The 21,318-nt window shown below is 40.1% G+C and overlaps 1 protein-coding gene across 1 annotated transcript in view; it reads right to left on the bottom strand.

The window, feature by feature from the left end:
* Window positions 1-790: 790 nt before the first annotated feature.
* Window positions 791-21,318, bottom strand: part of LOC132992291 (matrix metalloproteinase-17-like) — an 88,789-nt gene continuing 68,261 nt past the window's right edge. Inside the window, exons 5-10 of the mRNA XM_061061504.1 lie at window positions 14,082-14,258; window positions 13,487-13,589; window positions 10,848-10,930; window positions 10,011-10,163; window positions 9,602-9,859; window positions 791-2,299 (exon numbers count right to left, since the gene is read on the bottom strand). Coding sequence (XP_060917487.1) covers window positions 1,974-2,299; window positions 9,602-9,859; window positions 10,011-10,163; window positions 10,848-10,930; window positions 13,487-13,589; window positions 14,082-14,258 — 1,100 coding nt within the window. The 3' untranslated portion in view covers window positions 791-1,973. The remainder of the gene's footprint in view (window positions 2,300-9,601; window positions 9,860-10,010; window positions 10,164-10,847; window positions 10,931-13,486; window positions 13,590-14,081; window positions 14,259-21,318) is intronic.

The raw sequence follows: 21,318 nt of genomic DNA, 5'->3' as shown, positions 1-21,318 counted from the left end.
AACTGTAGGTAAATATATCAGCAAGAATAAATCTAGTCAATTTCATCGTAAAGAGCTAAGATCATCGAAAGAAATAATCCAGCAGTGAGGGAAAAATAGCGCAGTGACCTATAATTTAATGAATGCAAAGTGGAATCACAATTTATCCGTATTTCATACAAAAATACAACTAAACCAATACTGCCTCAGGGAATGCTTCTGCACCAGGGTTGAAAACGATGACTTCATGAATGAGCAGCTGTTGAGTTTAGGCGTCTGGGTAAAGTATTGAAAAAACTCTTCAAATGGCATTAAGTGACATTGAGAAACTTGGATTCATATGTGTCTCGCTGGAAGTCATTAATTTAGCTTAATTCTCACAGCCCGTCGTGCCATTTCTTCACCTATAGCTGCACTGAATGGCATTCTCCTGTCTTCAGCCGTTTACGGCTCTGATGCCGTTCATCTTGCACTCGACATCCCAGCATGCCATTCATCTGTCTTCCTGTCAGCATCCCGTGGGGCCATTCATCTGTAAACCTAACAATCTATCTGCACGGCATCCCAGGGTGCTCTTCACCTGTCTGCCTAGATACATGCCGAGGTGCCAGTCACCAGACGTGCTACAGTATCTATATCCTAACTGTCATTCTATCCCCTGATTTGAGTCTTACAGGCAGCTCCTCCTGTCAGGCTGTATCAAAAATGTAATCTCTATTTCTAGGATTGTTAAACACAAAACCTGACTGTGCTCACAAACAATCTTGACTTTAAATAACCAGAAATAAACATAAATGTTAACATAACCATAAGGAGAAAGGTTAAAGGCAGTTCAGCAGCCCTGCTGGATGTTTAACGTGTCAGGTACTTGTTATATCGCTGTCTCTACATTTTGGAAAGTTTACTATTTGTTTCTTGGGGAGGGTTAAATGAGAAGATCCAAACTTTTCTAATATATGTGTGGTAAATATAAGGCTATAGCCAGGGCCACGTTAGCTTAGCTTAGCATAAGAAATGGACACAGTTGGAAACATCTAACCTGTCCGATGTGAATTCAAGGAAATGAGCTCTGTGAAGAACCAGGACAGTGATTATCATTTTTCAGATTCAGATTTCATGAATTTTACTGAATACTTTTTACTATATATTTTTTTTCATTTTTAGAGTGTTAATATATATTTCTTTGTTATCTTGATTTGTTTAACCATCCACTGCTGGAGACGAACTGGAATTTGCTTGTACATTAGTGCAAGGACAAAAAGGGTATTCTAAAGTATTCTGACAATATAAAGTAAATATAAAGTAAATATTTAATTATATTGTGATTGAAAGGTTACAGTTACTGAGCAAAGCTAAGCTTATCAGCTGATACCTGTTGCCTCGACAGACATGAGAATATTTCTGAAATGTGTTTCATTTCCCTAAATGTTTAAACCCAACTGCAGATGAATAAATCAACCTGCAAAATAAGAAAATCTCAGGAGGCCATTCTTCTGCTGCTGTTCACCTTCATACATCCCACAATGCCATTCATTATTGCTGTCAACTTTCTGTACATGGAAAAAGAAAAGATTAGGGGTGCGGATGAATCACTCACGTGTATTTGATGAGAACACATTTCTAAACAGTCACATTTCAAAAAAGGCTTCCCTTGCAAACATGAGTCAGTTTAGCCATTCAAGAAGAAACTAAGAGATAGAACTTGTGGTTCTGTTTAATGCAATTTATAAAGCACGTTGTTAGCATTATCACTCAGTCAGTGGACTGGTTACTACATGTTCCCTTGTATATTATGATAATGTATATATGCATGTATTACCCATACTGCAAGGCGCTTTAAATGACCATCAAATGGCATGTGAAATAAATAACAACAAAATCATAACAAAATCAATTCATATTTATATGAACAAAATGTTCCAGTTTGTATTTAGACTGAGTCCACTGGCCCCCCCCCCCCACATTAAACTGCCGCTTTGTCCCCTGCTTTGGCATCATAGCAGTTCAGAGCGGAGGGCCAGCGAGAGCGTCCAGAGAGGTGGCAGCAGCCACAGGGGAGAGGGGGAGGGGCGGGCACCTAAAGGCGAGGCAGTGTCCGAGGTGCAGGAGCACACCTCGTACCCGTTCTCTGCGTGGTCCGGGTGTTGGTGCGCGTTGCCTCTTGTCTCCGTACTTTTGGGCTCTGCGTCCGGAGAGTCCGACTGCATCTCCGTGCACAGGAGCCAGTCTTTGGCGATGAGGCGGGGGAATCCTGCCTCCACCTCCATGTCGCTGCCCGGCACTCGCCAGTACTCCTTCCCCTTGAAGAAGTAGGACGAGCCTACAGGGAGAGAGAAGGTGCTCGATGTTAGTATAAGTTCTAAAATACAGTAAAACATTAAAAGAGACAAGTTAAAAATACTGATTCCACTTTGTTTTGTTTTGTTTGTGCCCTTGAGATAAATAAGATAATGCAAATGAAGTATTGATATACAGCAAACACTACATCAACAGGAATATTGAGAAAGACAATGGTATAAAACAGATGTTTCTTTTCTGCTTCCTACAACAAATGTTTTTTTCCCCGGAGCATTTTTCTCTTCTACCATTCCTCTCCTCCTTTCAGCTTATCCGTCTCTTAAAGCCTGTGATATCTCGGCGGTCTCACTTTCCTTCTCACTTACTCTTCACTGACTTGTGACTTGTCACCATGTCTTCTTCATTTTTCTCTCCTTGCCCTTTTCTCTCTATCTCACTGTTTTCTCTCTGTCCTATAGCAGCCTAAAGGCAGATCAAAGCTGTGATGTGGTTCCAGTTTCTTGGCCTAAAAGTGTTTGTATGGGAACTTTTGTGTTGTATGTATATGCATGCATTTTATAACTGTATACTATAGGGTTGGTGAATTTGTTGCAGGGACAGTCTTCTATATTGTCTTTGGTCTGCCCTCTCTCCCTCTCTCTCTCTCTCTCTCTCTCTCTCTCTCTCTCTCTCTTTCTCTGGTTCTCACACACGCTCACGCACTCATCAAAGAACCTGGGGCAGGACCTCTGAAGCTGGCAGAAGCCCAGACAGACCTCTTAACACCTGACAGGAGAAAGCGCTTCCACGCGTTCAGCCGGGAGTTGCTGCAGGGGAGAGAGGTGATGTTGCTTACTCCCACTGAGAGCAGCCTGAAATAAACAGTACCTGCTGCTAATTAGTTGTTCTTGTGCCAGTTTCGAACATCTACTAAGTGCGTTATCAAAGCCTAATCTGCACAGCCAACTGGTGGAGGCATTTCTTTAGGGGTGTTTTTTTTTCTTGGTAAAGGCTGCCAAAGCCATGCCAGATAAAGTAAACATTATACATCCCTGAGGGAGAGTAGTAAGTCCTCTGCATATGACCAGTTCTAATTGCAGGAACAGCAGGCAACCTTTTACCAGCACCTGAGGACCAGAAACAGATAAAGCCTCTGTCCAGTCAAAAGAAATGTCAGGAACAAGCTGGTAGTATAATGTGAAAGTGTGGCTGGAAATCTTTTCTGTTCCTAGAGTGAATTGGTGTAATAACGTTGCCAGTTTATAACCACAGTAACAAGCTAAAATGCTGCTATTTAGGATACATGAAGGGACGCTAGGGACATTTTGTGGAAGAAACCTATAAATTAACAGGGAATTAGAAATTCTCTCGGACTTTGGTTTTTATAAATTATTCTTAAGAGAAACAATTACAACATCTTTTTCATGATGAGAAAAAAGGCATTTGTAGGAGACAACATCTAAATAATCACAAAGCCTGCAGTAAAATAGCAATATTGATTTACCCCACAGTGTTCAAGCACAAGAAAACAACAAAAACACAGTTTTATAATTTGTTACACACAGATGGTCTCACAGTCTTACAAAAAAAAAAAAAAAACCCTCATGGGAATATCAACTTGTTTCCAAAACTCCTATTTCTAGTTCAAAAACTAGACTTGGCTGAATACCTATCAGGTCCTACTCATACAGGAAGGTTAAATTAAAAATACACCAACCTTGTTTAGCATTTAACAATAAAAGTGACTTAATCAATCAATCAATCAATCAATCAATCAATCTTTATTTGTGTAGTGCCAATTCATAACAAATGGTATCTCAAGACACTTTACAAAAACCAGGTAAAAGACCTTACTCATTGCTATAACATCTGGAAAGACCATCATGAGCACAACACTAAGCAACACTTACAAGATTCATAAAGAGCTTGGACTCTGTATAAACCACATGCACAAGCTTTTTGATTTGTGTCACATGTACAGGAACATGCTAGAAAAAATACAGACAAACTCATCAACAATTATGGTTAGGGTTAGGGAACTCCTCTCTCGCTGCTGAAGGTGGAAAAACAAACAAACTGAAACATGTTACTTGGAATTTCGTGATCAAATGCTAAAATGATTTGCATCCAAACGTTACAGCTTGATATTCTCTTAAAGAGGTCATATTATGCCCTTTTTGGGGTTCGTATATTTAATCTATGTACCTACTAAAGTATGTTCACAATAGCTAAAGTTCTAAAAAAGTGTCTGTTTTCATGTACTGCCGCTCCATGCACCGGCTCGCTTCTGACTCTCTCTCTAAGGCTCTGAAGTGCCCACGTTCAGAGTCCCCACGTGTGCCAAGTCTGATCTGATTGGTCGGCCCGTCTGGCTAAGCCCATTGGCTTGTTGTGGCAAGCCCAGCAGCTTAGATCAGTGATATCACACTGACAAGACGTCACACTGGCAATTTTTTTTCGAGGGGGGCTAGAACCGTTACATGCAGCTAATGCTGCAGCGAACAGGAGGACGTAGGAGAAGCTGCGTTTCCGCGGACTTTGAATTTTTGTACATAGATGTGCCTAAACATGCACAGGACACTTGGAAAACACACTAAAGGGCATATAAAACCAGAAAAAGCATAATGTGACCCCTTTAAGGACCAGAACTGAGTGTTAACGTGTTGACTGAAAGCGAGATCGACAATGACACAAATTGGTTTCTCTTCCAGTAACAGTGGACACTAACTAAATTCTGTTTGGTTGCCTGAACTGCTTTTATGAAGACCATGTTAAAATGCTTGAAGAGGGCTATTAAAATACACCCAGTTTTAACAAAACACTGGTTTTCTACCCTGAAAGCAATCCAAAGTGATTCCTCTAGTGATAAAAGGGCCCCAGTGTTCATTACTATTTATATGCAAGACTATGATTGATGGTCTAACAGCTGCCTTTTGACTTATTCCATATTTTCAGGCTTGTTAAATCGTATTATCCCCCACATCCTCTTTTGCTTCACAGTGCTTGAATCAAGTTATGAAAAAGACACTCAATTTAAACCTTTTTAGACCAGGCGGCCAACTCTCACTGAGAATATTTCAGTATACTAAAAAACATGAAAAAAAAAAGTATAAAAAGAAATTTGAAGCTGGCACACACTTCAAAACTTTTCAATAAAACGTTTTCGTCAGCTTCATCAGAACCTTCAGCCTCTTGTCCATGCAGTATAATTGTAAGAGGCACACTGTGATTATTTCCCTCATAATGCAGTTCATTTTACTCTTCACCATAATAATGACTCATCATGAAGGGCAGTGTGATGCTAAAGCGCACATAATTACACAGGGCCAGTTGGGAGCTGACACACACACACACACACACACACACACACACATTCCTGCTCATGTAGTGTATATGAGGGTTTTACAGCAACCACTAGACATTTTATAGAAGCTGTTTTACAGGCACAGATGCACATAGACTGTAAAGATTACTGACATTGCAGAGTTGTGTGTGACATGCTCTAATAATGGCCACATTACCCAACCAGCTCCTATAAAAGTGGCCAAGATTAGAGAAACCAGAGGGAGAAGAAGAGAGAGGGAGGTTACAGGAAAAGTTAAGAAGGGGAGCGAAAAGACACACGAATCAACGCACACACTAATTGAATAATATAAACTATATATGCGTGTTTGAAATAATGCATTTTTTCGGTGCATCAGTAGTTAATTTAAATTGGTCATGAATATCACCTTGGGCCTTCTTTAATGATCAGCTGCTTTTATTGACAAAGCTATTTCACTGAGTTGGACTCTCTACGCCTGAAAGCGTTATCGTTCTATGGAGGAAATTACAACAACCACATACTTAATGTAAGGTAAAGCTATTTGTTTTCAAGAGGGTACGTTTAGTACTTCAGATGCTGACTCCTGTGAATGTTCCCATTATCTTGATTGTTATGTTGGCGTTCAGTGTTCTGCCGATGTTTCTTGTGCTGGATTAAACTGCTTCCTTCCAACCACCTCAGCCTGTTAATTAGAAACATTCAAAGGCATGCATGTCACTGCTCTGAGATCAGATTTTTACCTCTACCTCTAATGTTACTCACAGAATCAGACATCTATACAGATCAGTAACAACATTACTTATGCACTGCTAATGTCTCATTGTGTCCAATGACACCCTGAGTATTTTACTTTATTCCTTTTGTAAAAGAAGAATAGAAGATTTTTGTTGCCTCCCCTGCAAACACAATACCTGTCGGAGCCACACTAATGGGTCAAAGATCGTAAGAGGCTGATTTATGTTCGAAAAGGTCAGCAGTGGCAGGTGGGAAAAGGTTGAGTAAGTTGCCGGGTCAGTGATTGGCCACATGTCAAAATAACAACAACAAACAGACAACAACACATGAGCCAATGTGTGCTGCTTTTGCAGAGAACAATGCTCGTGGCTTCCATCTGGCACTTCCTTGACTTTCTTAAAAGAGATTTCACACACCACAATCACATTCTGGATAAAGTTTGATTTTTATACGAGTAGGAAGAAGTGCCAATGCTGCCACAATGAAACATTTCTGATAAAGGAATAGTTAGTGGCAACAGATGAACAGAACAGACTCAAAAAAAGAAACAAAGAGAAGGAGTGCATGGCCAGAATATGAGTGAACGTTTTATGGGTGTGTTTGTGTAGGTGTGTGTGTGCCTGTGTGTGTGTGTGTGAGAGAGGGAGATTTTTCTTCTCACATGTAGAAGTTTAGAAAAGCATTTCATGCTGAAACTGGAGATGTGCAGAGACAACACCTGATAAAATAGCTGTTATTCTCACTGCTGCGACGTGAATGATGCCCAAGCTTTTGTGGATTTCAGTCAACTGCAGCACACTGACACATACTGGCAAAAGAAATCATGTTGACACACACATGCAATGACAACAAACATCTATTAAGCCAGGTAAAATTATTCGTCTGATAAATCCTTCGCTGACTGTTTGGGCTGGCATTTTCAACAATATGAGGAAATTCAATATCAACCTTAAAGAATGCGCTGCCAGATGAACACTCAACACACAAATCCCACAGAGAATATCTACATCTTTAGCAGTTGTTGGTTCTGAACTTTTTCCTTTCTGCCATCTGGTGCTGGGCAGGTACAGTGACATGCTTTTCTAGAGCTTCTTCACTGAAAACAGCTGCTTGTTTATTCTGAAAATGATCTTGATGAAAGAAAAAGTTGTAAATCAAACAGAAATATACGTAAAGCAACAAACTAAAAGAGGCTAAAGTGCTTCATAGGGAAAATCCAGACACCAATGTAATTCTCTTTGGTGTGGTTTGACACTAAAAGCAATACTATTGGAAAAAAGGTGGTCACCTATTTGCTGTTTCAGCCTCAGCCATTGACTCTATATAAAGATGGACAGTAAATCTATTACAGCATCGTTTAGCGGACTCTGTTGCTCCTTATGCGTCTTTTTTTTGCTAGTTTTTTATCTTACCTCGGTAGACCCCTTACTCTCTTAAACTAATATGGTAGACACAACTCTGCAGGAGCTGTATTTGTCAACAGACCTGTCAATCATGGCGCATACCTCTTTTTATAGGATCAAATAATAAATTAAAACCAAACGTCTCAGAAAAATAAGCATTCTGACATGAATTGGCATGATAAGAAGTAATAATGACAGAAACAATGTTTGAGATTGTATTGTGATTTTATAGATGGCCCCATTAAGGAGGCGGGGTTTACGACCTATACTCCAGACAGTCAGTAGGAGAGTCTAAAATGTTTTGGCCTCACTTTTGGAGATCTGTCATGTCGTCCATCTTTTTTTTCCAGTCTAAGGCCTCAAACACCTCTTTTTCCATTTGTTTTTGTTATTCTGTGTGCGAAGCTCCTTATACCTGATTATAATAGTTAGTTAAATAAATAAATACTTTTCTTTGTTGCCTATAATGATCATTTCCAAAAAATGTCATATGATCAATTGCTGGTATTAATACTTTGATTAACAAACAAATAATTCTAGGAAGGTAAAAGGGTGATCAAGAGTGTAAGTAAAATATCAAAATATGCTCAGTTATGGGATTGCTGCACACTTCAAGACTGACTTAAAATGTGGAGTATATATCAGACAGTAACTGCACTAAGATGTGATTCAGAAAAGTAAAAACAAAAATAAATACAAAAGTAACAAACACAACTAAATGCAAATGCTACTAACACTGACAAGCTCAAAATAGTTTACATTTTCTTTTTGCATTGTTCAACAAGTGGAATATGGTGAAACAGTATATGTAAAACTGTGTTTGTGTGCATGTGTGAGAGAGACACTGTGATGGTGGTGTGAGGAGTCTACAGTGAGGTAACTGATCCGGGCAAATTAGTTGATGACTGATTCACTGTACCTGTACGCCAGCGGGGAGTCTGTAAAATGAATGTCTGCCCAAATGGTTCTTGTCATTGTCTTTTTTTGTTTTCCTGTGCTGTTCAGGCCATACAAAGAGACAACTGACTGATTGTCTCAAACTTTGGTTTAATCTCAGGGCGGGGGAAAGGCAGAGTGTTATCAGAAGATGGATCTGCAGAGGTTAATGCAGGAGGGGAATATCTGTTAGACCTCCTTGTTTAGATTAGACATCTTATCATTGCATCCTAGTGTTTTTTCTAAACTGTGTGCTGCCCATGAAGCCGACCACTGGCTCACAGTCTCAGCTTGAGTTAATAAAGGGAGACCAGCTTGTGGATTCATAACACCCAACACGATTCTCCAGTGTTTGCAGTGTAAAGGTCAAGGCTGTTGTTGGCTGGCCGAGATGCCAGTCTTACAACCACTTTCTGGTACACTGACTCAGTGTCTTAATGAAAAAAGTTTTTGCGTCTGGAAACTTGAGCATCTTGGATCCCCTGAAGGCAAACATACAGCAGTAGTGTTTCCATAACCACAGCTTACTTTTTATGGGTCACTGATCATTTGCTTTTTGGTCTGCACACATCTTAGTTTGCAAGAGCTTCTACGTCTAGATGGCCTTTTTATTAAACATATGAGTGTGTGAGTGTGTGTGTGTGTGTGTGTGTGTGTGTGTGTGTGTGTGTGTGTGTGTGTGAGAGAGAATGTGTTTGTGAGTGTAGTTAGGTTATAGTGTTCACTTGCACGATAAAAACTTCTGTCAGAAAAATCCTTTCAGAATATGCCTACATACTTGTTCTTACCAAAATACCTTTGTATAAATTTACCAATCATTTTTAAACATTCATTTATTTAATATCTGCACATCTACCTTTGACAACCTCAGAGCAGACTGAATAACACAGCGAGCTGATTTAAAATGAGAGGAACAAGAAAACAAGTCTCTCGATTTACTACTCACCATCAGACCACCTCATGGCGTCATCAAGGTGCGTTGGCAACCCCTTCCACAGCGTGCTGTCTTTAGGATATCCCAGATCCATACGCCTCAGGTGGTCGTCGTAGCGCCAGTACTGGTTGTCCTTGAAGAAGTAGGTTTTGTCGTTGTGGAGCCAAACAAAAGCTGCGTCCACACCGTCCGAGGGGAGGCCGAAGTCACTGATTGGACGAGGGTAACCCTCCTCTACATTATTGTCTTTGAATACCCAGTACTTCAGACCTGAACATGGTGGAAACAGAGGTCACAATAAAAGACAATTCATAATTTTATAGTTGTATGCATTCACCTGAATACTAAAAAACACTGATACTTTAAGTTCAATTTGGCTTTTAGACAGAAGTATCCCAGACACATACAAAGGAATATTTACCTTTGAAAAATACTATTTTGTGGTCCCCTGGCCTCTCATACACAGCGTCCACGCTGTCCAGGTTGGGTGGGAGACCCCTCCAGAAGCGATGGATCTGAGCGGGACGCAGAGACACCAGATGCCTCTCTCTGGTAAGTCGCCAGAAATACTTCCCTATAACAGAAAGGAACAGATTAGTGAGAAGAACATCTTCCCAACATCCTGGAAGAGAGTAACAAAAGAAAAGTCACATTCAGATATCTTGAGTCATCAAACAGCTGGTAACAGAGACCAGTTAAAGCCCCACATGTTATTACATTGAACTCAAATGTAAAGAATTACTGAAAATATTGTGTTCTGTACTTGACATTTTTGTTGTTTTATCTACCTGTGAAAAAAGCAAGTTAGGAAACAAGGCTTGTGTGAAGGTTTAGAGCTGTAACAAAACAATTAAGCAAGAAGTGACATATTCTGAAAGAGCCAGTAAGGTTCATGTCCTGCTATGTTTTAATACGCTTTGTTTAATTTACCAGACTCACTGGTTAATAAGCTGAAAAGTCCCAGCTCAGCAGATAGGAAGTATACCGCAGGGTGGGCCCTTTGGGACCACTTTGTGTAGACCGCAGAAAATGTGACAGTGTGTGAGTCTGTGATACAAGCCCTGGGAGCCACACATGACTTGGCTTTCTATTGATCACTGGAGCCACCACTCGCCCAGCCCCCTGTCTCTTACTTGTTTCCTATATCTCCCTCTCCATTCCCCACTTTTTCCCCCTCTTCTGTCTCACTGTCACTCTCCATCTATCCGTCTGTCCCATCCGCCTCTCTTGTTTACTTTCTCCTAATAGACTTGAATACCTTTGAAAAAGAAGGCCTCCCCTCTTATTTGGGCCACTGCATCAAAGTGACTGGTGCATCTGTCGGGGGCATCCCGAGCCAGCCTGGAAGAGCGAGAGACAGAGGACAGGAAAGGAAAAGTTAAAAGAGGCAGGAAACAGGAAAAGTTTTCACTATAAAAAATGTGCATTTGCAGTGTCACGTTTGCAGCTTACAAAATACGACCTCCAGCAGTTGAATCCATTTGCATACAAAGAAACTCCAACTGTAATTATTGCGGCCGCCTACTGAGAGCATCTTAATGTGTGCATGTATCTGCATGTGTTTCTTTCAATTAAATAGGCTAAACATTAGGTTGAATGCTATCCCACTGACACGATGAGGTCCCCCCAGTGCACATCTCCCCCGGGGGCAAAGGGATTTAAAGCACTGACGTGGTCCGCCTGCCAATGATGGACGCCATTAGCACCACAGATCTGCCACTGTGAGTGGGAGGCCGCCCGCTCTCGGTTTTTATCAACAAAGATCTCCATTCAGAGATCTATTAACACGACAACTCGGCCTCGCGGTCAGCGTTTGTGACCCTTTCGCGAGCTTAATCCAGCTTTTCCACACGTCGCGACCAGATGGAGGTGGTGAAATATGAGTAATGAGTGCGGTGGAAAAGGGCAGTACTTGTGAGGGGAAAAAAAAGAGCTTTTAAATGCCTGTTTAGTCTCCTGCATAAGATTTGTTAGTTAGTGTGGGTGTATGCCCGGAGGTCAGCAAGCTGCCTTCTCTTGATCCCATGAATTAAAAAGATCATTAGAGTACATTTAATTTATTTGCAAAGTAAGAAGGATGTGAGCTTAATTTGCGGTCATGTCAAATGAAAATCAAATGTGTTGATACTCATACATGAAGTTCAAAATGCACTATACTGGATAGAGATGTATTTTTTTTGCCTTGTAGCTCATGAGCAGTAAAATATGTGCCAGACACAGGCCCAAAAATATAAAAGATAAAACTAATAAGTCATTTTCCTGGTGGGGAGGAGAGATACTGTAGCGCAGCAGCTTGGATCCTGCTGTAGGGAGTCGTGTGAAATAACAGATAAAAGACTCATGAATCCAGGTCATCACTCAACATTCCCTTAAAAAGCATGTGCTGTGTAGTCTGACAGGCACACGGTGCATTGCAGAGAACATAGGGTGGGTCTGATCAAGTGTCTCCCTTCTCCTGAGTCACATGTCCTTACAACCGCTGCAAACATTAGAATGACATTTTGTTTTGATATTCATACTCGCCATATGATGATTCCAGTTATTTTGAACCTTCCTTTAGCGGCACTCTGGACCTTGTAAACATTGTTCTTTCAACTAACATATCCCTCTTTACAAATCCACTCACTATGTTGATGCTACATTAACGTTCATGCTTCAATGTTCTCTCTCTATTGAATACCAAATTATCAGCAAATGCAAACATAATGATGGATTTGTTCCAGAAGTTTTAAACCTACTTCCTGTCCATTCCACTGAGAACACTCATGGCGAGCACACTGCAGAGACGGAGAGCCGTTGACCTGTGTGGCATGCTATAGTTAATCATTCTAGATGTACCCAAGCAGTGATAAACAGATGGGTACTTGTACCAAACGGGGTACTTCTACAGCTGCCTTGCTGGCTTTATTCTCGATTTCAAATTCTAGATAGATCTGAATAAAGAAAATGACATTCTGTTATAGCCTGAAAACCAGGTTCAGTGTCTTACTTGACAGACCAGTACACCCTGATTTTAGCCAACAAGATTACAGCAGACCCTCTGCACCCCCTTTGGTCGGAGTATGAACTCTTGACTTCAGGGCGCAGGTACAGAAAGAGGCATTACATCCTCTGTGAAACGCAGTATGCCACTGCTTAAGAAGCTCTGATTATACAGTATGAACTTGGCACTCTGCACTTTATTTAACTTGCTGCTGAAATCCTTCATTTAATCATATGATGCTTTAATGTGTTTTTATGTGCTGTTCTATGCTTGTTTGTATTGAGTTTTTATGCTCTCGTTGCAAATCAAATACACCTAGGGGCAATAAAGGTTTCATTCAATCCTTCTTAAAGTAATGAATCAATAGCTGACACACTTTCTGCCCCTTAAATGACCTTACAGTTATTTGCAACCTTTTTTAAATGCCATAAATGATTGCAACATCTGTAAGTAGTTGAACAATATGCAGTTTGATATAACTTAATATAAACATGATATGAACAGGACAGTTTGTCTGCATAAGATGTTCTTAAGTTCAGCTGGTTGGGCTCTGGAAAAAGTCAGCATCAATGTATAAAAAAAAGAAGGGATGAAGACCTGTCCTAGAGGCTCCACACTGCAGTATTTAGTGGGTCTTTTTTTACTTTTGACTGTCTTTTTTAGTGTTCATCCAGAGGGGGCATTTATCACTGTGCTCCACTCTCTTCGCTGAAGCTGTGGACAGAGTACTGGCCAGAGGGCACATGGCAAAGAATGAAACACGAAGTGTGTGTTAGAGAGGGGCCAGAAAAGTAAAGAAAAGTATAAGGAGAGGACGGAGAGTTATTGCTGAAGAGATTAAAGTTATTCTTTTTAATATGTTTTCAACCAGAGAAGTTCAGGTGTATGTGAAGGACACCGGGTCTTCTACTCACAGGAGAGTGGACCTGTTTTCAGGAAGGTCCAGCAGGACAGGAGGTTCAGCCGTCTGGGAGGGGATGCCGGGGCGATTTGTGTGGGACACGGAGTCTCTGACACCTACGGGAGAAAAGATCAAATGAACACACAATGACAAGGAAATGAATGGTACAACTTATTCTTCAAGAAAATAAAAAATCTACTTAAAAAACGCTACCTATTCCTTACATGATTTGATTTGTTCAGGCACTTCCACTCCCCAGTATTATTACAGTATGTTGATATTTAATTGTATAATTGCATACAATTCTTACTGTATTTAAATCTACTCTTAAAACAAATGTATTTAGGCCCCTCCTCCTTCACAGTCCTGGCCCTCAGCGGTCCTTCCTGCACTTCATTCTCATCTTCATGATCATTAGTCTTCCTCCCATTCTGCTGCTCTCTATATCACACAGCGGTGTGATAAGGTCATATGCTATAAAGAGGTCCAATTAACTCACTCCATGTTTTCATTAATCAATAACCTTTCTCTACAGACCTCATCAATTATTCTCGCTCTCTATCCATCTCACACACACATACACACTGGGGAGAGATATTCCCTCGTACCGTAGAGCTGCCAGACTCGGACCTTGTCTTCATAGGGTAGGTCGTACTTCAGAGGGTCTCCCACGGGACCCTGGTAGTACGGCCTCATGATGGACTCCATGGCCGAGGTGTGGACCAGGCCGATGGCATGACCGAACTCATGGACCGCAACCGCAAACAGATCCATCCCATGAGAGTCTGAGGAGACAGAGAGACAGAGAGAGAGAGAGAGAGAGAGAGAGAGAGAGAGAGAGAGAGAAGGACATGGAGATTGTCATTTTTAACACAAGTATGTGTTTTGTGGTCTTTTCTTTGTTTTTCTCATGCAGCTACATTGACTGTATTCAGTTGAGATAATGCAAAAGTATTCATCAAATGAATGTATATTTCCATTTTCATCAATACATATTTGAACTTTAAAATGAAGCTCTCATGAAAAAAAAGAAAAATGTATTTTTTGCACGCCTTGTCTATTGTTCTGTGTGCTACTGCTGCAAAACAAATTTCCCCTTTGTGTGACAATAAAGAATCTGAATCTCATTTCTCATACTGTTTTGCATTCACTCCCACAACAAATGAGCACTCACACTGTCCTCCAGTGATCAGCCGTTCTCATCACCTGGTTACATCTTTACCCTGAATGTTAGCCTAGGTAAGGCAGGTCAGCTTTATTTCTACAGCACATTTCATACACTGAGGCAAATTCAGGGTGCTTTACAGAGAAATAAAAAACATCAGAGATTTGCATTTAAAAATCTCATGAGTAAACGATTTAAAAATCCTTCAATTCATTAAAAAAGTAAATTGCATATAAGTTTAAAAAAAGTAATAAAAATTGAGTTTAGAAAGTTAAGTTTTCCGGCATTCGAGGGTAGAGTTTAAAAAAGGAACATTTGTAGCTTTAAGGTAGTCGTCGTCAGAATAGTCGCACATCAACTGGGTGAATAATCCACTCTGAGCCAATCATATGATTGCCAAATATGGCTTTTCTCTACCCACAGTTCATTCAAGCCATCTTTAGAAGACATCAGGCGACATCATCAGCAAACAACTCCATCTCCAATGTCTGGACTCCTCGAGAGAATACATCCTGCTGCTGCTCAGGGCACTATCTTCAATCACCCCGTCTCCCTGTGGAGTTATAGCACCAAAGACGCTCTGAAAATAATTTATAACCACATCATATGTACATGATAAATATTTCTTTACTTCATTTACTTGTTACTCCCGATTGCACTGGAATTAAACGGGAAAACACACACCATCCAATTTTGAAAATTGCATTTCGCCTCCCTCATTTACGTGAGCAGTCAATTCAATCAAAACAGCAGCTTCAGTATGTTGCACTCACAGCACATTTTTTTCTGTCCTACAATTTTTGCTGTCCAGCCTGGTAGTAAATTACTTGAGAAGGAAATTGCACACTCCAAATCTTAAGACATGGCTCCTTGTTTGGTGCCTCTCAATGTTTCAAAAATGAATCTTCATCATTTTGGGGATGTTAGAGGAAACAAAAGACATAAACGCATCATCAATTATTTCAGGGTCCCTGCAAAGATCTCAGCTTCGGCTTTAAGAGAGATCACCTTGCTGCATAAAGTTGGTGACTTTTGTAAAGCCGACACAATCCTCGTTTGCCTGTTTATCCCTTTTAGGAGTGAACTCTATAGGTTGCAAGTTAAGAGGCGTGACAGGCAGCTCTGGTGGCTGTGAGTGCTTTAGGCATGTGCAGTAGTGAGATAACTATGGTAATACTGCCTGAGCCTCTGGGCTGCCAATCAAACTCTGAGTGCAGAAAGACACCTAAACAGGCTGCAGGCTATTAAAGAACATGTCCCTGGATGTTCAACTAAAAAAGAAAAAAGGGCAAAGCTTCCAAAAAGTCATTGTCTGGCTCCGCTAAGCAAGACGAAAACAGGGGTTTGGAGATTTAGATTTGCAAAAATGTAAGTGCTAGTTGTGAGGGGCAAAGCTAGCTTAGAGTTCCATGGTGGCTGGGCTGAAGTCTGCCTTCTGTTAACCTCATGTTGGCCCTGACGCGGCAACATCTGTGTGTCGTGCTCTCTCAAAAGACAAAAGGACAATTGGAGACATGCACTTGTGCCCACAACATCTGGGATTTTCAGATGCCCAGAGCCAACTCTAATCTACAGGAGCACATGGTGCAGGGAGGAAAGGTGGATAAAAGGAGGGATCGACAGGGAGAGAGCAGAGATTCAGAACAAAGTAGGTACCATGTCATGGTATTTACAGTCCGTCTGAGGTTGACAGAGAAAAACCCTAATGCCTGCGGACAAAGTCAGAGCTGAGAGATTTGGGTGGATGAATGAGAGCCATTGAGTTAGACACCCATGGCAGAGAAGCAGAGAGCAGGAGAGAGAGAGGTTTAGAACAAAGAGACTGAAGAAAGAAAATACTTCTGCATGGTAACCAACCGATTTTGCTGTTTTAATGCTGCAAAACGTCTAAAAAATGTCATCACTTTGATGCACACTAAATGTCGTATATTAAGGGATACTTTTCCCTTTGAGGTAGCATGATGTATTCAGAATGCTATGATCGTAGCCTGCAGCGCTGACTGAATAGTTTAATAAAGATTGGTACCATACGGTAGGTGGAACACTATTAGCCTCCGGCTCCCTTTCTTTCATGTGAATCCTCGTAGTACCTTCCATTACCTTGCACCATGATGACTCAAGAATCGATACTTCTATCAGAATGTCTGAGGCAGGGAATGGTTTTTACTTTGTATAATGCAGGTAAAACCAGACTAAAAGGGCTGGAATGGAAAAACACATTCACTTGATCCGTTCATTAGCATGTATGAACTAAGCAGAGGAAGATGATACAGCAATTCCAGCACATTCCCCTGCTGGTTAGACTGCAGGTTTGAAAATGTGTGTTGGTTTACTTCCTTTTTAAAGATTAAAGGAGTAATATGTTACTCTGACACCTGGTGATTGAAACTGATACTACAGTCCAAATTCACAAAATTGGAGAGAGCTTTCTTCCACGGAGGCTCACAGTAAGTTCCTGCAGATTGTTTCTTACAGTGAAGAAGCCATTACACATACTGTACATTACAGTCTACAGCAAAGTTCAGGGAAGCTATTAAATTCCATATCAGATACAGCTCAGACCTCTTACACATATTCATTAAAAGTCAAATATATTAAGATCATATTCAGCGAAGGAATAGACTAGAATCCCTGGAAAAGTATGAAAAAGGTGCCAAAGGTGCTTTTTAAAGGGTTGATAAAACGTTCTTAAACTACCTGTGGATTTAAAGAACTGAAAGTAAATATAAGTCAGATTTGAAAGTTGTTGTACAGAAAACCTGGAGCACTGACTAAAATATGTTCTATTATGCAACATCATATTCTTGCAAAATACACTTCAATGTGCCCTCTAGTGGACAACATATGTATTAAAGACATTTTGGTGTATTAAATTGGTTACAACACAGTATGTTTTGGTACTGATTATTGGAAGAAAGCTGCATTAAATATATCCTATGGTCAATAAAGGCTCTGTTAGTTAACTTTCCTTTTGAGCCAGTTTGTATATGTTCGTTGACTATTCCCTTATCAGTGATTTGTCCTGCCCAGGGTTAAGTGGATACAAAGAGAGATAGTGTCATGGTAAAAAAATAATTTTTATTAAATTACAGAATGCATAATCTCCTTTTTGTGAATATTTAGAATGTTAAATTATGCGTGCACATTTAGAACCATTTGAGCAACTGATGGCAGCTATAAAAAATGATTTGGGACTGTCACATCAATGATTTAAATAATACAATTTCAGCATGCAACAATGAGCAACAATTAACCATTAAAAGGCAAATGCTTTGGGAAAAAAAGAGAATTCAGTGAGTTCCTTCTCTTCTAAAAAAAAAAAAAAAAATCATCATAATCATGTAATATTTGATCCAGTTTTTAGTAGCTGGCAGGCTATTTGTACCCTGATGCATATGAAGTCATTTCACTGCCACCTGTGGATCAGTGGAAGTCTGAGAGTGTGAATCTGTCGTACCATCAGCCTGTGTGCACACTCTGCCAGCCCACCTAACACACTAACGACTTCCACCTATACTTCCTTCTGTCTGAACTTTACCTGTTGTCATAAAAATATTTGCTTATTTAAACTGATTGTAGAAAGCAAACAGTTATACAATACATTCATATTAAAAGTAACTTGTACATTGTTTTTAATTGTAAATGATCATGTTTGTAACTGTTAACTAACTGTAACTTGTCTTGGGCTTTGTGTTCCACATTCATCACTCTTATCAGCATTGTTTTCGAGACATAGTGACGAAAAAACGTTGAATGTCATTAGATGTTACATGGCAAGCACCACATAATGAACTAGGGAAAAAATCTAATCACGAATAATCTCTGAGAATAGGAGCAAGTAGATGGTGAGAACGAAAATAAAGCTAGGAGGAAAGTGCATATAAGATGGTGCTATATCCACTGGATGTTTAATATGGTAACTGTTTCCCAAACGTTGGGACGTATTTACTTTTCTAATTTCTTCACCAAGCATTCAGCACTGCCTCCACATGTCAAGAAAATCTATAAATGGAAATACAAGTTTAAGAGTCAGAGTCAGTGCTGCGTTTAGTTGGAAATGACTTCTAAAAGTGCATTCTTAGTGCTGTGAAATGACCTAAATGTCAGGCAGAGACATCTGAGTACCACGTTGCTCTAAAGTTACATAGTAAATTGGGTAGCTATTATCTTTTCAAATGTATTAAGAGAGAAAGAGATGATTTGAAATTGTACAATTAGCAAGGACCTTGGCCTTGAGATAAGTCCCAATTGCTCAAGGCCTTCAGTGAGAGAGTCCTGGAGCAAGAAAATGGGTAAAGATCACAATCTCTTAATAATGATGTCTCCAGTACTATCTATATTTAAAATCACATGAACTCTAATTCTGTTCAAATAGAAGGTGGCATAATCAAAGTAATCAACACGGTGTTGTTGTTTTTTTTTTATTGACATTGATCGGCAATAAGAAACAGAGCTTTCCTGCCTTTACAGAGAGACGGGATGCCCTGACGTACAAATGGAAATATCTGAAATGTTTTGTTCGAAACACATTTCATCCTTCATAGTGTGACGGAAAAGATGTAACCTTGAAAGCTAGAACACCTAACGAGGAAAGATGATTCACAGTTGGCATCTTTTCACTCCTTCTTGTGCCCCTCATTGGACTATCAGTAGTGTTGGGTTATGACAGGAAGTGTATTCTTTGCAACTTTGTTTCTTAATATATCTTTGTGTAAACCACCGGTGGTCATTATGATGAATAGTTTCATTCTGGAGAAAGAAGTAGATTGGGTTCAAAAACTTAACCAACATCTATATAGATTATTCTTAAAACGTTGTGCCATTGTGCCCAGTGTTGAAAGATCAGAAAGAGTTATGCAATTGTTGAATTTGTTTTTGCTTTTTCCTTTTATTTATCATTTAATTCTTTCATCATTTAATACCTAGGTCATAAAGTCATAACCTTTTTCTGCTTTCAACATTTCCTGTTAAACTTACACACACTCGTAGTGCCTACGCACCTGTGAGGTCAGGATAAGTGTGCCATGCATTGAAGCAAGGCCACATAGGAGCTCGTAGGCGTATAGCGTTTCTGAGTATCAGCTCTTCTGTGTATCTGCTCGGTTCACGGTCTTCGAGCTGAAACCACGCATGAACTTGGCATGACCTGTGGATGCGTCACGTTTCTGCGAACATGCATTGTTGAGGTGTTACAGGATCTTGAAAAAAGAGAGACTTTTTGGCTATAAAAACCCTGTAGAAAATCTGATCGGGGTTCCTTTTTGCGAATCCACGTCACTCTGACTTTTGAAATCCCATTTTGGGACTTAGTCTCTGAGCCAAGATCTTTTAAAACCTCAAGTGTCTACACTCACAGGTTTAGACTTTGGTCTTTGAGTTTTCATTTTCTTTTACTGTTTTGTATTTGCATTTGGAATATCATTTGAAATTTTTAAATACATTTTCGGAAACTTTTTGAAATCATTTTCTGACTGAAATCATTTACACCACAAAGACTGGAAGTTCCCCTTAAGGACCCCGTGTACCTCGGAAGGTAAGTTTTGAGCAGCCACACCACGGCACACTTGTCTTACTGATTTAAATTACACACTTCATACACACCTAACATCCTAGCGGGGGGAGTTCACAGTTATTTCCCCTCCTCCGGGGGGTAATCTAGAGTCCTATACCAGGGGTTATCCTTGAATCCAATTATTCTAGAAATGAATATTAGGCAGATAATCCTGGGGCTGTGATTACAACTTGTTCATCTGTCCTCCAAAGGGTGTTAGAGGAGTAATTTTACATTAGCTCCTTCCACTAGGAAAGAGTAGACTAGCAGGTTGGTAGGGAGTGAACTCTCATTTAGTTCAATAATTAGTTAACTAATGTGTGGTGAGCTTCCGTTAGCTATAGTAAAGTTATTCACCCCTTTTTGCATGTCCAGGACATGCTACACCAGAAACATCAAAACTGATGTGAGTTCAAAATGTGAAATGATTGAATTGCTCTAACATATCATTAAAAGCTTCACCAGGGCAAAGACTGTAGATAACAACGATCCTGGATGGATTATAGATCCACCTGCTGGTACAGCCAGCTTCATCTACAAGTCCAGCTTCAGACTTTAAATTGCTTCTTTTGGTATGTATGACATCATAGTGAGTCTGTGAGCCCTAAGGATCCTGTTATTCAGCCTGAGGTTTAAGTCAGTACCATGACACAAGTGGTTGGTATGAAGGAGAGCTGCGTCCTTATCTGTCTATAAGCATAATAGTATTTGCACACATAGGCATGAGCCTCTCTTGACATGGAAGCTGCACAAAACAAACTCACTGAAGTACTCCAACTGATAACTTAGAGATAGGAAGGGATTGGCTTGTTAGCTTTCTTGCTAAGAGTTGGATAATCTCTGATACCAGGAACTTGTCTGTAAAATAAAGCAATAGCTATCTTAATATAAAGACAAGAAAGAAGATGTAAAAAAAACTACCAGAGGCTTTAAGCTCACTACATGGCCCTTTGAATCTATTTTGTTTTATCTGTTTTAACTTATTCATGTATTTGAATATAGAAAGGCTGGCCACATGTCTCCTGTCTTAACTGTACGCTGAGCTAGCTAACTGCTTGTCGTAAGCCGGTATGAATCTTCTCATCTACCTCTCTGCAACAATGCACGTAACTGAAGTCACACGTCACAC

The sequence above is a fragment of the Labrus mixtus genome, chromosome 17 (assembly GCF_963584025.1).
Source record: "Labrus mixtus chromosome 17, fLabMix1.1, whole genome shotgun sequence".
NCBI classification, from domain to species: Eukaryota; Metazoa; Chordata; class Actinopteri; order Labriformes; family Labridae; genus Labrus; species Labrus mixtus.
The sequence above is the reverse complement of the archived record's forward strand: the minus strand, read 5'-3'. Positions and strand labels throughout refer to the sequence as shown.